The 17,054-nt window shown below is 35.6% G+C and overlaps 1 protein-coding gene across 2 annotated transcripts; it reads right to left on the reverse strand.

Moving 5' to 3' along the window:
* Window positions 1-1,910: 1,910 nt before the first annotated feature.
* LOC139133889 (cytochrome P450 3A8-like) lies at window positions 1,911-15,459 on the reverse strand. Of its 2 annotated transcripts, none has more exons than XM_070700662.1 (13): window positions 15,325-15,459; window positions 13,470-13,563; window positions 12,589-12,641; window positions 10,373-10,469; window positions 9,747-9,863; window positions 8,661-8,749; window positions 8,248-8,396; window positions 7,361-7,494; window positions 6,347-6,514; window positions 5,573-5,793; window positions 4,511-4,648; window positions 3,986-4,148; window positions 1,911-3,710 (listed from the first exon to the last, which is right to left on the reverse strand). In XM_070700662.1, the coding sequence occupies exons 1-13, from the start codon at window positions 15,393-15,395 to the stop codon at window positions 3,633-3,635; spliced, it is 1,572 nt and encodes a 523-aa protein (XP_070556763.1). In that variant the 5' UTR covers window positions 15,396-15,459; the 3' UTR covers window positions 1,911-3,632. The 2 variants fall into 2 exon arrangements, with proteins under 2 accessions (XP_070556763.1, XP_070556764.1); XM_070700663.1 differs by having other exon boundaries at window positions 13,441-13,563; window positions 15,325-15,455.
* Between the last annotated feature and the right edge of the window lie 1,595 nt (window positions 15,460-17,054).

The raw sequence follows: 17,054 nt of genomic DNA on the forward strand, positions 1-17,054 counted from the left end.
TCGTATATGCAGGGGAAAGCTAATAGGGGATTTAACTATGAAACCTGCAAACTTAGGAAAGGCAATTATCTGAAATGGCCTTGGAGTTTTCTTTGCGATACGTCTGACTTCTTCACCCCTTGAAGACACATAAATAGACAATGGGCCACATAGAGTGACACAATTTTAAATGAGCTGTAACTTTTAACTTACGTCCGTAAGTCACAATTTAGGACCATCCCTTTACATATGTGACATGGCCAACATAATGGTATTAAATATAATCCTACATTGTAGATGGCTACACGGCGGGGACACTTTTGAAGTATAATAATTTTCTTGTTCTGTGAGTGAGATAATAAAGAAAATGTATTGTTGATGTAAATAAATCGCGAACTTCTGATTAATCTTGTATGGAATCCTCCTGTGCGTGGCATGACCTGATGAAATTCATTTTAAGCGTTTTGTCGAGAACTAGTAATGGCCCAAGAGTTTGGATGTTAAGCACCGGTGGCATTCAAAACGAATAATATTTTTCATAGCATTCCTTACATTTTTTTCGAATTCGTACACCAACGTGCAAGGTCTCATTGATCGTTGAGGGCGTCAACAGTCAAAAAGGACACATGTACATGTTTTATGTCATTAGAATGGATGACCTCATTGGTATTATAAATCACTACAGCAATTGAAACTGCCATAGTGTTTTCTAATCAACGATACTCATCGCAAAAAACCCAAGCCACATGATACTTTGGACCTAAAAGCCTGTAGTCGATAACAGAATACGAGCTATTAGGGCTGTAGCCTGACCAAACTATAAAGGGGAAGAACGTGGTTTAATTTGGATTTGGTAATTTACATAAGTGTACATATTGATAGGGTGGAAAATGTCCGAGGGGACAGTTGCTTTCCCTATGACCCTGCTAATGACGGCACAACATTATTGAGCTTCGGCAGGCATTGTGAAAAAGAACATGCCTATATCAAGTAGAGCAAGGTAACCTCTAGCTTTTGTGATAGCTTTGACCCCTTTTATCAGTTCACATCAGTAGACCGACAAATTCCATAAACTCTATGGACGCCATGAATAGAGAAAATCTAACAATAAAATGAAGTTCGATTAAAGTACAATATGTCTTCGCTGCATTTACTACAGCTCTCTAAAGGGTCAAGGTCGACTTAAGGCGAGCATACTTTTCTTTGTCAGGCTTATTTGCGCCATTTCTTTAATCTTTCTTTGGAGCAATTTTGCTATACGCTTTACACGACGCCCAAGGTGACCTTTTCGACCGGTCATGCAACTCTATTACAATGCCTATTTGTTGATAAATCACTTACGATGTAATTGGTGCACTGAAACTGGGCTAACCCTGTTTGATATAGTGTGGAAAGTGAGAAGAAGGCATTCGCATTTGACAATTTGAATACATCGTAAAGCAGTCAACGTTATTCTAATACGCGCAAACAGAGTAAAAACCAAACGCATTCCAGCTAACAGAAGCACGGCCATGCAGATAATTGAGTATGTTGGGTCCCCCAACTTCCGCTCAATACAAACATATGAACTTTCAATACTGTAACCGAGTAAAAAGAAACATGTAGCAGACGACACATTTGCTGACTTTTCAAGGTTAACAAACTTTTCGTTGTAAGTCTAAACATTTGGAATGTAACTGAAAGGGATATGCGTGCGTTCCACTTTCAAGAATAAAACTTGTCTACAGCCGTAATTGGTAGAGTAAGTACATTCATCTATCGAATGTACTTTTGGTCTTCGAATCAGGTGTTGCTCTTCACCTACCAAAACAAGTAGTTTAATATTATTCAAGCGATGAAGACGAATGCGAGTGCTAAACCTTGTAAAATAAAGAATGGGATGTGGATTTATCACATGCATAGATAAACTGACACGGACAAGACACAGTGGATAAATTGATCAACGTGTTACCAATACTATATTTCGATAAGTAATGCAGTTCAATTGAAAACATTTCTGTTAACATGACGATGACTTAACCCTTTGAACCCGGCTCGGACAGAAATGTCCGATGACGTCATAGAGTACCAGGGGGTCAGGGTGCAATGGGTAGAGTACAGTGCATCTTTCAAATGAATAGTTATAACCATATCCTGATTTTTTTCGTGATGTAAGTCAAAATGATTTTGTTCTTATCATCTACAATGATATATAGAATAGTATAGAGCAACTTACTGTTTGAGAAAAATGACTTGATGTAAAGCTTTAAATCCAATTAAAGATAGTAAAAATTTGTACAGGAGTTTACATGGTAATAAAAATCTTTATTTAGTACATTAACTGTACATTTCGTTTGCATATTTTTTCTTGACTATTTACCGTCTCTAAATGTCGTCATGTAACACAGGCGGCCCAATCACTATTATTAAGCTTATTATTGAGTTTTTCTCAGTTTTCTCTGTCACTGTCTGTCCATCTCCTTTTCTTCATGCTCTGACTGATCGTAGTAAATAAAATAAATGACTATATATCCTAATCTATAGCCTCTTGACTCTTTATTTATTTTACACCCCATTACAAGGACGCTTATCTCTCATATACACATCTTGTAATTAATTAGTCAACACAACTAATTATGCTAATCCGTGGACTTATCAAGGATTCGTCAACATTGCAAAGATAGAGATGTAAATGAAAAAGGAGTTTTTCTATCTTTCGCGATGTTGACTAACCTATAAAATCCCTGATAAGTCCACGGATTAGCATAATTAGTCATGTTGACTATTAATTACAAGATGTGTGTATATGAGAGATAAACGTCCTTGTAATGGGGTGTAAAATAAATAAAGAGTCAAGAGGCTAGGTTAGGCTATAAAGTCATTTATTTTTATTTACTACGATCAGTCAGAGCATGAAGGAAATGGGAAGAACTGATAGATAAAACTCAGAAAAACTCAATAATAAGGTTATAATCGTTTCTAAAAACGCTTAAATGTAATATAATGCGTATTCTTTAGCTCAACAATTCCACTCTTAGGTATGGATAAAATTAATTTCATTCATTACATGAATTCTATGAGACAATTCAACGTTACTATAAAAAGTACGTAATCTGAATACATGTATGCACAATATTATACTGACACTTGAATATATAAGTTATTTTGCAATAACTACTGAAAATAACATTATTGTGATTAAAGAAATACCATGTGTACAGAGCACTTTTATTATTGGAATATAATATTTGCCGCTTGATATGTTCCTTTAAAAGGATACAGACGTCAGAACTGCGCTCAAAGGTCGTTAGGGACCCACACACCAATGCAAACACTATTTCCTAGGTACTGTGGTGATTAATGAGACTTAACACACGTCTGTCATAATCTACATCGTGTAGTTTAAATGTTGCAGCTATGATGACGAGGTGCATCTAGATATCGTGCACCAAACACATTGTTTGTAAACAGGAAACTCACACAGGCGCAGTTCCGATGACGGTTTCCCTTTAAAAGTTCAGCATGATCCTGATTATCGAAGCCTCTTCATTGTTCGCAAATCAAGATTTTGCTGTTCGTATACTGTAGGAGTTTGATACCAGATAATATGTTTGCACATGTTCATTGAGTCGCATCCTTCAATCATTTAAGTGATGTCTATATAATAATAGCTTTCACATTCTTGCCTTTACGTTGAGTTTCACACCATTTGGTGGCGTTAGAAATCCATTATTACCGAACTTAGGAGGTATCTGATAAAGAGATTCGAAAAATTCATGAAACTTCAAAGGCATCTAGAGAAAGTTCATGTCCATATCAACAAGAGTAAGTCATCATCATCATCATCATCATCATCATCATCATCATTCTACGTCTTAACGTTCAAACATACTCAAATCTTGCAGTAAATAAACTTTTGTGTGCATGCTTAAATGACTAAATCATCCCCAATTCGTTATGTGGCGTATGTGATGTCATTAACTAAATGTGCTTGTTCGTACAAAAGTCAGATCTTAACTATTCATACCTCAGTCTCGGCGCAGGGTTCAAAGGTGAACTGCTGGAAAATACGGACCAGGCCAATCTTAGCTTTCAACAAGGCAAATCTCATTCCGATACAGTTACGGGGACCAGCTCCAAACGGCAGCCACGCATAAGGATGGCGTTTCTCTTTCTCTTCTTTAGTAAATCTGTACATATGTCACAATATTTGCAATTAATGTGCACTTTTTATGTGAGCGCAGTACAATATTTCACCATCGGTGTGTATCATATGGTCGTTTCTATTGTCTTTCGCGTTAGGATGAATCTTTTTTACCTCTCAAAATGTTATACAGGTTCATTGTAACAATTTGTGCATTGTCATTAAATGGCGCCGGATAATTTGAAAAATATAGACATCTTAACAGTAGCAATTTTTTGAAAGAATATTATTCGAACCTGTTTCAAAAGTCAGTCATGAGCTCTTCGGTAGTATTTTATAACTCGGCGTCGACATCATAAATGTGTGGCAGAGAAAATCTACTTGTGATATGACAAGTCAACCACCTACCTTTCCGGGATGAATTTCTCAGGTTCAGGGTAGATCTTTGGATCATGATGGATTGCATAGACCGCCACTGCAATGATCATTCCTTTCGGAATATGAATCCCAGCGATTGTGACATCCTCATTACACTGTCGGTCAAACCTGTTAGAAATTAACCCATTATTTCAACAATGTCAGTTTAAGTGAAATCTTCTAAACAGGGCAATATGCATTATTACGGAATTAGACTAAACTCAGAAACAATGGTAAGGCATTTATATCCTGGTGTTTTCCGATATCAAGCATTGATAGTCACTCCAGGCACAATGTAATATACAATAATCGCGTTTCTATCCAGGCTAAAAATCCGTCATTATCGCAATGACGACGACCACCACCACCACCACCATGATGATGATGACGACGATTACGATGATAATGATGGTGTTGATGATGGTGTTGATGATGATGATTACGAATGTTCATGATCGTTATAATAAGTCATCATATCTGTTGTCGTAATCACCATTATTAATATTAATAATATTGTTATTATTGTTGTTCAGAATTAGACGTATATAATTCATCGTTTTGGTCGAGTCATTTGCGCTCATGCCAAAAATGCAATATTCTCGTTATAATTTATACCAGCTCAAGACAAAAATTTCAATGTTTTAGAGCGTATTTTATACTCGCTCTCAGCATGACGAAAATCTATGGATTACCGGATGCTTGCACTGGATCATAGGTTGTGTTGTTTGTTGATTGTGCTGACGTTGATGTTGATTCACCTTATGCTGCTTTTATAGACAAATGGCAGTCTAGGCCTTGCTGTTGGCAATCGTACTTCAAAGGTTTAGAAGATGTTTAAAGGCATACAGTCACCTGTAATCTAAATATGTTCATATACAGTCAAAGGGGCGTTCCTTTTCCTTTGTATTCAAAATGCCCTTGTGAGGGCGTTGTTTTTAAACAGCGGCCACCCGCTTAAAGTCTTGATTGGTTAGATTTTCTCTTTCCATGGTAACTGTGGCAAAAATTGGAACAGCTGACGGTATACCTTTAATGATAAATGATTTCTCTAACCTTACAACAGGCGGATACATTCTGAGAGTTTCACAAACAACCATATGCAGGTATGGCATCTTTGACACAGCGTCATAAGTAACTTCGTCATAGTTTGCCATTACGTCATCGATTTCAGTGCACAATTTTTCTTGCACGTCGGGATTGGTTGCCATGGAGTAAGCGAGGAAACCCATCATTGTACTCGTTGTCTCATTACCAGCCACGAAGAATACCATTGACTTAAAAAATAATAGATTGTCATGTGACTATCACTTTCGCTTCATTGATATGTACGGAAGAATATTTATTCCTAGTTGGTATTGTCAAAGATCAGTTTTTCTCTTGAAACCTAATGATTTTAAAGTTAATAGATAATAGAATCAGCACAATAACGGAAATAAATGACAAAAGAGATGACATTAACTTCAAATGTATATTTAAACTTATCTATAATTGCAAGTAAAAATAATGACAAAATCAGGTTATTGTGAATCTCGTTTTCAGGATCACATTTTGCAAAAAACTGAAGATATCAGTTATGCAGAAGTTGACATCCGCATAATGGTGTTCCTGAAACAGTAGTGCACGCGCGAAATTCCGTTTGGAAGAAATCCATGTCAATTATTTAAGAAATGAAGACATGTAAACCCGACGAAAACCTTTCCACATTCTTCCTCGTTTGTCTAAGGATATATTTGATTATCAACAAAAATTTATTCAGTGTCACTCTTAAAGATATGATTGAGGGACACCACTCTTTAGGAAAATTTACCTGCTTTTCAGTCTTCTTACCTGCGCCAGGAGCTCATCATTTGTAAAACCTTTATGGAAATCATGTGTGTCTGATTTTCCATCTCTCACTAGTTGAACTCCATTCTCATCTTCGTCTGCTTCATTTTCTTTGATGTATTGATCATAAACTTCACGGGCGTCCAGCATTTGCTGCAAGAAGTCGACTTTCTAGTAAAAAGTAGATGTGCATATATTGTAAACATATCAAAAGTAACTGTTAAACATAAATGTTAACATAATATGTAGGGTTCGCTTTTTTAGTATGTGAAACTCTTTGATTTCTGCCTTTACCAGGCAGGCAGGGAACTATAAAATATCTTCAAATATCTTCATATCTTCAAATAGTAAATATCTTCACGTGACGTATATATGCCAGATATAGTATTTTTTTAAACTTGGCTAATCAGCGTACACTAATCTAGGATCAAGTTTGGTAGCTAAATACCTTAGAAACTCTTAATATGCATAAAACACTGACTTCTTTAAAGTTCGGTGCACGGATAATCCGAACAGTAGGTATAAGAAATGATTACATTGATTTCGTGAAAGAAATCATCAGAAAATAGGGCTTAAGAGAGTCGGCCGTCTCATACGGACCGCCATCTTTGTTATTGTTTGTCGCTTGCAACAGTCTACTTAAGATTGAGGTCATAGCAGGGGTCATAGCCTCATTTTGATGAAAAATATACCGTATATAGTACAAATTATAATTTATTATATTTGGCAAGTTCCCGAACTGTCTGTCCTGTTCTCCTATATTGAATATTTGTTTTCGATTTCATTGTAGTACATTCAAAATTCATTCGTACGTTGTTACATTGTTTCAAGTAACAAATGCTACTTATAAATTCATTCGTACGTTGTTACATTGTTTCAAGTAACAAATGCTACTTATCCACTGAAGTCACAATTTGCTAAAGTTCTAGCGAAATCTATCCAACATTTTTATCAACCCTTCAACGGGGTAATACAAATTTTAAAAGAAATGTGTAACGAAGATTTTGATTTCCCTACCTTCTCAGAGGGATCTTGTTTTTTTCGCATTTCGACTGTTCTTTCAGTTAAATTCACTAAGTAACTGATGACTCTTCGTGGAACAAATCCAATATTCAGCCAGTTCAGGATTGGTATCATAAATGGAAAAAGGACTGTCGTTGCATTGAGATATAAAATAAAAGACCAGTTGGATAGTATAAACATAACGCAAGATTGAGGAGTTGCTATTTACGATACACTGTAATTTTTATATTTGATGCCCCGTGACCATGTTTTATCGACTTCATGTTTATCAAAATTATTCAACGAATTAAAGATGGATAAATGACAAATCTAGGCATGATTTTTTGAGACAACATGACAGAAGCGGAAAGAGATTCGAAACCATATCATCTTGGAGTCGGATTTTAAAAGATACAAATGCGGGAAAAACTCTAACAAGTAACACCCGCTAGTGTATTTAAGTTTCGCTCATGTAATTTTAGCTGAGTCATTTAACGTTAAAGTTTGATTAAAACAGAAAAATGATGAACAATTACGATTTATCGGTACATTTTCTTGACTTATCGGTAGTTGTACCTATGCTAAAATGTATATTGTTATTCTGTCCCTCTTATAATCGCATTTTGACTGTGATGACTCAGCAAGAATTAAATTAACGAAACCCAAAAATACATCAGGGGCGTTCAAGTGTATTTTGAAAAGCAATAAAATGTATTATTCTGGACTCTGAACACCCTTCAGGCGAAAGTTCCTTCGCAAATCTATTTCGATTGTGACATTTTATATATATTCTGTATTTAAATTTTGATTTGTGTATGATTGCTCGAACTAGCTTATGTTATGATCATTTCTAAACCAAGACACATATACTTAGTAATATCGTTTGCAGGAAAGCTATTTACAAAGAACTATTAACACCGGACTAAAAAATTCAAAGGAGAAGGCTTCCTTGATATGCTTGACAAAGGGGTGGTCAGGTTGCTCTTGTGAGTTCACATCCACACCAAATCCTGCACTGCTCATGCTATCAATAACATAGCCACCAAAGAAGCTGAGGGAATAAAAAAGACAACTTCAGTTCAGCTGTTTTGCTAAATAGGTAGTTATCTTTTCATGAAAGGAAATACATATACAAGAACCAGACCCATGGATCACTGAGTTTCAAGGTTTCGTATAACGGATATATGCAAGTCGAAACAAACCTGTTCTTTGGTGAAGCTTCAAAATTGTCTTTCAGGCGAAATTCGGCGGAAAATATGAAGACGGTTGTATAGGAACTCTATTTCATTACAGCCTTTCATAGAGAATGACTTACTCTTTGCATTGTAGTGTCTTTCCTTCTTTGATGTGTTTACCAAGAATTCTTATCATGGTGTCCGCAGCCCTATTAACGATGGGAGTCATCTGTGAAGATATAGTATGATATTCTCCGTTACGGGCGGTATACATGAAACTTCCTCCATATTACTCTTACTCGAGTAAGAACCTTATGAAAGCAAAGTTACATTTATGAATGTGAGGACTTTCAAAAGGTTCTACGGTCGACATGATGACATAGTGGCCAAATATGACACCTCGGTCACTCAAATGAATAGTGACAGCATTCCATTACAGTGATTCATATCCTGTATCATTTCATACAATATTTAGACAATTTTGGGACCAATTCTGACGGATGTGGCATGCTAGCAGGGTATTCTTACCCATTCCGGCCACCTGGTACCACCACTAACTGTCAGTAGTTCAGGATGGTCCTACTTAATTTTTTAAATCACAAATGTCCCATGGACCTGGTAATGTATTACCTTGAATGGAAAATATTATTGGACAAGTTCAATGTCATATTCCTTGGCGTGTCCTCTCTATCGCCATGCTCCGATCGCGCTATCAATTTTAGTTTTCAAACTAACAAGATTATACATTGATGCTTGTATTATCATTTATGTTGTACTGTGTTATAAACATCTTTATTTTTGCGAAATGGCCTCTTCCTTATTGCGTACGATACCTCAGAAGAAACAGTCTGCCAATCAGTAGAAGCTTAAACATTTAAGTATCAAAATTATCAACAAAATGTAGACGGAAACGTGAAACAATGTTATTAATATTATGTTCTGATAAATTTTGTAAACTTGAATCCGTATTTCGACTTTATGAAAGGAAAACAATTCACCTGTCGACAACATAACAACGCAGCTTACACTTTGGCAAGGTTACTTGACAAGCCTGATAGCGCGTGCCTTACCATGCTTTGGGAGAAGCACATGTCACTTTGGTTATCATTAGAAACAAAACTAGTGAAAATAATATCATCAGTAACAGGTACTGTACTGATTGTTCACTCTTCCTTAGTCGTATGTCATCAAACTCGAAGCTAGAAAGAAACAGGACGTTATCTCACACTTCTCATTTTCGATCCGCTGAAAGCTGGTGTGAGAGTGTTTCTCTTGTTCTTCCAATTTTGATCAACGAGGAGCGTCAGCGCATGGTTGAAAGGTTTACTCTCAAGTAGTAGACGCTGTGGAAAGATGAAAGCTTTGATGATGAGTACAATCGTTGTCATTTCAGTGCAGGTATGTATATTCAAGGTTATATTAAGTCCACAATTACAGAAAAGGTTTGTTCATCTAAATGCCAACACAAATTTGCACATCTTTAGGGTATAATAAATTTCAAGTCGTCGTCATTTGTCATGCGATTTGTTATCGTAATGTCGTAATGTTTGTAGTGGGTTAGGGTCAATTCTATTCTCTATTGCACAATCATTAACAGCATTCAATGGTCACAGTATGTTCGCCTTCCTCGAAATATATGTGCTTTGCATGACTCTTTATAAATGTTTAAGTTAGAGTGCCAATTGACTTAAATGTGGAACTCCTCTGTAAATATACACATCTCCGAACATTTTTTTTGTCATCTAGATGTATGCTACACATAAGCAGCAATTTAAACCATTGGAATTTTGCAAAAAAAAAACCGGATCAAATAAAGATTCAAGAATATTTCGCTGTAACATTAATGACTCACTCTTCTGTTGTAAAACGAGGTGAAGTGCTTGACGCAAATCAGCATACACATCTCAGGACCTACCACTTCAAGCACTGGTTGACGCCCTTCGAAAATCCTGGGAAAAATAATTTTAAATACTTAAATGAGATTATTACAAGTCATACTGACAAGAATCTTACAAACGTGAATAAAAATAACAGCTAGAAGGATTTTTTATAGTTTGCACATTATGGATGAAAGACTAATATTGCTTCCTTGTTGACATGTATGAATATGAACCAAAAATAATATTCCAGAACTGCTTATTTTGCTCCTTTGTCTTCTATGAACTTAAATGGCAAATGCATTCTAAAATGCGGTTTTGTCATCTTGGAGCTGACGTAGTTCTGATGTTTAGCAGACTGCTATGATCTGCTGTCAAATTCGTTAGCTGGAGGCAACAAGGCAGGAAAATATAACGCCACATCGCAATCAAAAGTATTAGCAATCTTAACATTTATTTTTCCCAGTTTCCGGCTGTAACTTAAGGTCTTTGCAAAATTAACGTCTTGGCGATAATTTAGTCAAGAAAGATAACAAAACGCCAACTTTACTGTTGCATGTGTCAGTGGTACCTAATTTGATGATGTCGAAAATCATACTTATGTGATATCAGCATCACAGATATCAAAGAATTGTAAGCCTGATAAGGTTAGTCCAAAGGAACTCCAATGATTTACTTGAAAATTTTGTTCCCAAAACTCATATCTATAGTCGCGCATGGGGCTTACTTACTACGCATGCGCAGATTCATAATATACTATGCGAGTAACCGGAAGTGTACCCATTTTCTTGGGAGCAGCCATGTTTTTTTGAGTGATCGTAAATAAACAAATACGAAACGTACAAAGTATTATTTTATAACATACCATTAATAAAATATATCTCTTTAATTGGCTTATGAATATAATTATCCAACTTGTCACTGATACAAAATATTACTATCACGCCTAAAATATAGAAAAAAGAGAAAACTGTCTTGCATGTGAACGAGAACATTCGCAAAGAATGTTGGGATTTAATTTTCGAAAAGCGCCCTCTGTGTCAATAATTAGATGCAAAATTTGCTAGTTTTCAGACGGAATGCTATAGTTTCAACTAGCAACTTGACGTTGAGCAGTGTAGTTACTACTACAACGATAATGATGGCACAATACGTTCCTTGTTAAACACAATAGGTAGTTAGTTAGAAAGACGATTTTCCAATTTTGGACAATAAAGCTATTCTAATTCTAATTCTAATTCTAATTCTATCACGGTAAAAATTGCCAATTTTTGCCCAACATTTTTACACATTACAGAAAATCTTTACCTGCAGGGTATGACATCTTGTACGTGAACTGTTTTTATCAGAGTGTAAACGTATATAGCAATATAAATAACATTTCAAATCTTAACCCCTAGTGCGACACCAAGGGCTGAGCCCAATATAATATTAAGCATTTTGATTGCTTTGAAGAATATATGGTCCGTTTTTCAAATATATACCACATATCGACGATAATCATTAATACAGGAATATCAAAAAGTGACATGAAAATTCTAGTATTGTTTTCATTCTTGTTAACATGAGTATCAAACAATATTATGTTCGTCCTCGGCCCCTCATCACGTGATGGAAGAGCCATTGTTATTTTTTTAAAGAAATGCCTATCTTAAAGCTTGCTGTCATTTTGTGTTCTTATTAACATTGTTGTCAATTTGAATTCAATTTTAACCTTCCAATATGCGGTATATTCGATGAACAAGTAGAAAATCATGCGAAATTCAAATCCATCTAAATATCCACTCAGATGATAGGAGAATGAAAAGACATCTAAGTGATATTGACGACAACCTTGACCATCCCTTCCGATAATTCTGCAATCGAAAGGTGTCTGAGTTTTACTTGTGATGCTGATATTCTTGAATCACCTCAACATTAAATGATTTGCATGATCATTAAAATTGATACCATGGAAACACGCTAGAGCAAAATTGATTTTTCTATATTTTTGTTAGCAAAAACATACGACGTTGAGTTTTGCAACCATTCCGACCTCACAAAGAGAATTTAATGGCGGTTAACTTTTAGACTTAAAAATAGTTGCGATTTCAATGGGGCCTTACAATTCACATCATTGCTCTTTAACTGTGTATAAAGGTATTAAATAATAGTATCGTCGAAATTAGTCATGTGCCCATCTATCACTTACCCGAAGACTTTGCCGTATTTTTTGTACCACTCCATCTCTTTGTATTGGACACCCTACAAATACAGATATACATGTAATGAAGTCTTACGCTTACATCGAACTATTTAGAACCTCTTGGTAACTTTAAAATGCTAGCAAACAATATCTGTAGAATGATCTGATTCATGAAAGGAAATTTGGACTCTTGAAACGATGCATTTAGTCACGATTCATATAGCTTGTGTCCGTTCTCCTTTCGAGTTAAACTGAAGTTCGAACTTAGGGAGTTTATCACATGTTTATGTTTCATTTTCGTAGTTAATAAACAAACAACTTAATCGCGCAATATCATTTTTTGTTAATGCATCGCCATTAACAAAAATATGATATTGCGCGATTAAGTTGTAAACTTTTGTGAATGTCCCAAATGCAAAACCTATATTTGTGAGATATGAAAATGTATACCAACTCTTGACTAAATTCTATTGTCATATGAACGCCATCTAAACGTTGTCAAGCATTGATGCGTGCATAAAGGGATTCAATTTTTTTGATGTGATTTAAAACAGCCGTAAAATAGAACTCTTCTTTTCAAAGTCATCTTAAAGTTAGAACTCGTACACACACTAAATAAATAGAAATCTTGCGATCAGACAAATAAATTGAAATGTGGAGGGACGCTTAGAAAATATAGAACGGCACATGAGCAAGTAGAGATAGAAAGGACTGACATATGAACAAGCAGGTATTGCCAGTCATTCGGCAGGATATACAAATGTAGCTATACACAGATAGACAAACAAAGGCGGGAATGCATACAGGCAGAGAAAGACAGAAAGCAAGGTATGTAGATATACAAATAGATTGACTGACTTTTACATAGAGAGGTCTTTACAACTCACTGAGCTCAATTCAATGAAGTTTCCTACAAGTGGCCACGGTGCGGGTCCAGGAATTCCCAATTTTCGGAACGTGGAAAAATGCCATGTTGCATACCTAATATAGACATGACAACAACCTGTTAGCGTTTGGTTGTTACCCTCTTCAATTAGCAGATTTAGTAATGATATAACATACATTTCGGTGAATGTTAAATTTGCGTCACAAAGGAAGTTTTACCAAATATATCTCTATTATTTCCATTTATCGGCTGCAAATTCTTTGTGCCGAAAGCAAGTATCTAGAAATTCTGTGCCAAACTTATTGTCATTACGCCACATGGCGTAAGTTAAGGGCGTGCTGTACCCATCACAGCGTATTTTGCTCAAAAGTTACTTTTTTCAAATATTCATTCAATTTTAATTGATTTGCTTACCCAAGATTAAAGTATTGGTTTGGTTGACCCTTCAGGTTGTCAAGCAGACGTAAGTTGCGTGATGAAGACATGTTTATTTATGCAAATGTATGCACATCACTCGACTTCCTGGCTTCGTTTTCCTTAGAATTTCAGAATTTCCAAATAATTTAACACCCTTCTGGCTTGGTCAAATTTTCTAAAATTTTCATATTATGTTATTTAAATGCTATTTAACAAAACAACTATTTTGTTTGGCAATATAGTTCTTACATTTTGAATAAGAGGTTTTTTAAGTTTGCTAATTATTATTTTAATCACTTTTCTATAGTGTCAATTATTCAACCCTTGCCATTTTAGAATGAGGATAGGTAATGCACAATAAGTGAAATATTACATTACAGAAAATAGCATCACGTTTTGACTGAAATTAATTTTTATCATTAATACCAAAATTGAGGTTTTTAACCCCAAATGTACACCAATACTACCATGGTACCATACTAAACTTTACAGTCTCTTTTTTAAAATATATATATTATAAAGGAGTTTTCTTGTCATCTTTGATGAGAAATATTGCTTTGAAAATAACTGTTGGCAACATGCAACTCCACCTTAAATCAAAGTCCTGTAACTTCCTCTGCAAAAGGTTCTGTTAGTCGTGCACGATGCTTTTTAAAGTTAACATTCTTTTTTTCTTCTTTCTTTGTCTTTTTTAAAATCTTTGACTTACCATTTCAGTATTTCAAAAACTAAAATAGGAAACAGGCAAATATGGGACCAGAAAAATAGCCATGTAGCTGCTGCTTCTGTTGCAGTACCAGAAGAGCAAACATTGCCCTGACATGGTTATAGTTAGCAAAGAGGACAGGACAAATCTGGCGCCGAATTTTTGACACCTTGGATTTCCTTGCTCCAAAATGGGTCACTGACGCTGTCACATTACTTATTTTCCAACCATCTAGTCTAACTACCTTACTTTAAAGATCTTTAATCTTATTGTTCGATTTATTATTATTTGCTTCATCGAAAGAAACGTATAATTCCCAAGTTTAGATGAGAGACCTGAAGAATATACGAGTTTCACTGATGTACAATGCTGTAATTTGACATCGATTTTTAGAAAATGCGGTACGGACTACCCTTCTGTACATTTCTGAAAAAGAGCCATCCGTTAACGGTGACTTGTGTTGCCTTCAACAGTCGCCATTACTTGACTGTTTTGAATAACAAATGTTGTTGTCGTCATCTGACACTGAGATGTTTAAGTTATTGTCCGGCATTGGTAGACGCTAGGGTTGTTCTAACCACTAGGCTTTTACCACCTGCCTTTGTGAGCAAGTAGGTCATTGAGTTCAACATTTTGCTGACACTGCAGTCGCACTCGCTCTCTCTCTGTCTGGAATACGCTAATCAACGTTTGCGTGTTGTTTTTCGGGCAAACTGACATGTCAAATACTTACAAGTAAAACAGAACCATCGCTACTACAGAAATCAACATCCATGCAGATACTTGAAAGCCAAACAACTCCATGATTTAGTCGATCTCACACAACAAATCACCGCGTACTGTTCACTGTGACTTACGTAAATGTTAATCAGCTCCCTCGGTTTTAAATACTATTATCGTAAGTGCGCGCGCATCACTTCGAGGTCCCTTACTTACTTTATGCAGAGAATATGAATGACTCAATCCAGAAAAAATATAGGTGACAGAAACTTTAAACGCGACCCTAATGGAAATAAGTAGTGTAAGTTTTGACTGCCGGCATGGTATAATCTGATATCCGTCATACTTACTTGATAAATGTTACGATACTGATATAAGTGATACTGTCATTACGATATCTGATAAATTAATGCCAAAAAAAACTGCGTAATTGTACGGAATATCTTTGCCAAGAATTTACCATACGGAAGAACCTTTTAAGAAAGATATGTATATGCATTAACGTCTGGACGTATCATACAAACACTATTACCAAGATAACGGAAACCCCAACTCTTACAAAATATGTGTTTCTTACAAGTTAATCAAAATGTGCTTGAAAACGTGAGAATGCTGCATATAATCACATCGGGGGAACTTAAAACCAAGCATAGACGAGTTCGGCGAGCTCATTAACATATCCTATACAATACTAAGAGACTCCAAATGGGGACTGACAGAACGTCATCGGCATCTCAACTAAACCATACACCCTAAAGAAAAACTAAACTTTCTCTGGAGTCTATGAATAAACCGACAGGTGAACAACAACAGATACACTGAAATAACTGGAAACAAGGCGAATTGGAAACTTAAGTTGTCAGAAAGTACGGATGTCAAAAGCGCGATTGTCAGCTCCCGCGGACTCCCCTTCAACGAATGAACGAATGTACTGATGACATATTTCAAATCGTCCCCGCGCTTTTTTTGGCAATGGCGAATGAATTCGAATATGCGTGGCTTCGATAGTTTTGATCAAGTAAACTCGTTGTTCAGTATCGAAGCGAATACCTTCTAATCTTGTCTTTAAGGTTGTGGGATCAGAAAAATAGAAACTATTGTCATACTTTTTCATGATGAATGGTTTTCTAAAATCAGGCATTTCGGATTGGTAAAAATTAAAGAATTGAATTTGTTTATAAAAAGTCCCTGTCAATTCATTTCAAGTCCATGCAGTAAATGAAATGCCCGTATACTCATTGTACGTATACTCGTTGTATACTCGTTTTATACTCATTGATAGAGATTATTTAAATAAAAGAAAAAAATGTGTGAATTAACGGTGTAATTTATTATTTACCAAATTTGCCATTATTATATCAAACATTAAAGAGATAAAGTTTTGATCTGTAAAATAATACAATCTTGTACAATTGTCAAGTTTGTCAAACTTTTACAAGTTCTAGGTAATGTCTAGTACTTTAAAAACATAATTGCTTTGTAAAAGTCACCAAGCTCAAAATTTTACCATTAGGTATGATGTATCCAGGACTTTAAATTGCGCAATCTCTCATGATTGCTTTTGGGGCGCTTATCAGCGGCCATTACACATCGGCCAAGCCGAAATTCGATTGTCTCTAATCGGCCCAGACTGACAGATTTAGGCGAAAACTTCACAATAAAATGATAAATCAATTTAGTTTTGACAGAGGATTTTAGGCTAAACAAACTGCTGAAGGCTTCACTTTTACCACTGCAGAATAT

The sequence above is a fragment of the Ptychodera flava genome, chromosome 5 (genome assembly GCF_041260155.1).
Source record: "Ptychodera flava strain L36383 chromosome 5, AS_Pfla_20210202, whole genome shotgun sequence".
NCBI lineage: Eukaryota > Metazoa > Hemichordata > Enteropneusta > Ptychoderidae > Ptychodera > Ptychodera flava.

Bases quoted from the DNA above. Each gene is read 5' to 3' on its own strand.
- LOC139133889 (XM_070700662.1), bottom strand. From the start codon at position 15,395: ATGGAGTTGTTTGGCTTTCAAGTATCTGCATGGATGTTGATTTCTGTA. The intron at 7,495-8,247 runs GTAAATAGCTTT...ATGCAACGACAG, and splicing joins TCCGGTGTTAATAGTTCTTT to TCCTTTTTCCATTTATGATA. The intron at 4,149-4,510 runs GTAGGTGGTTGA...ACATATGTACAG, and splicing joins GAGAAATTCATCCCGGAAAG to ATTTACTAAAGAAGAGAAAG.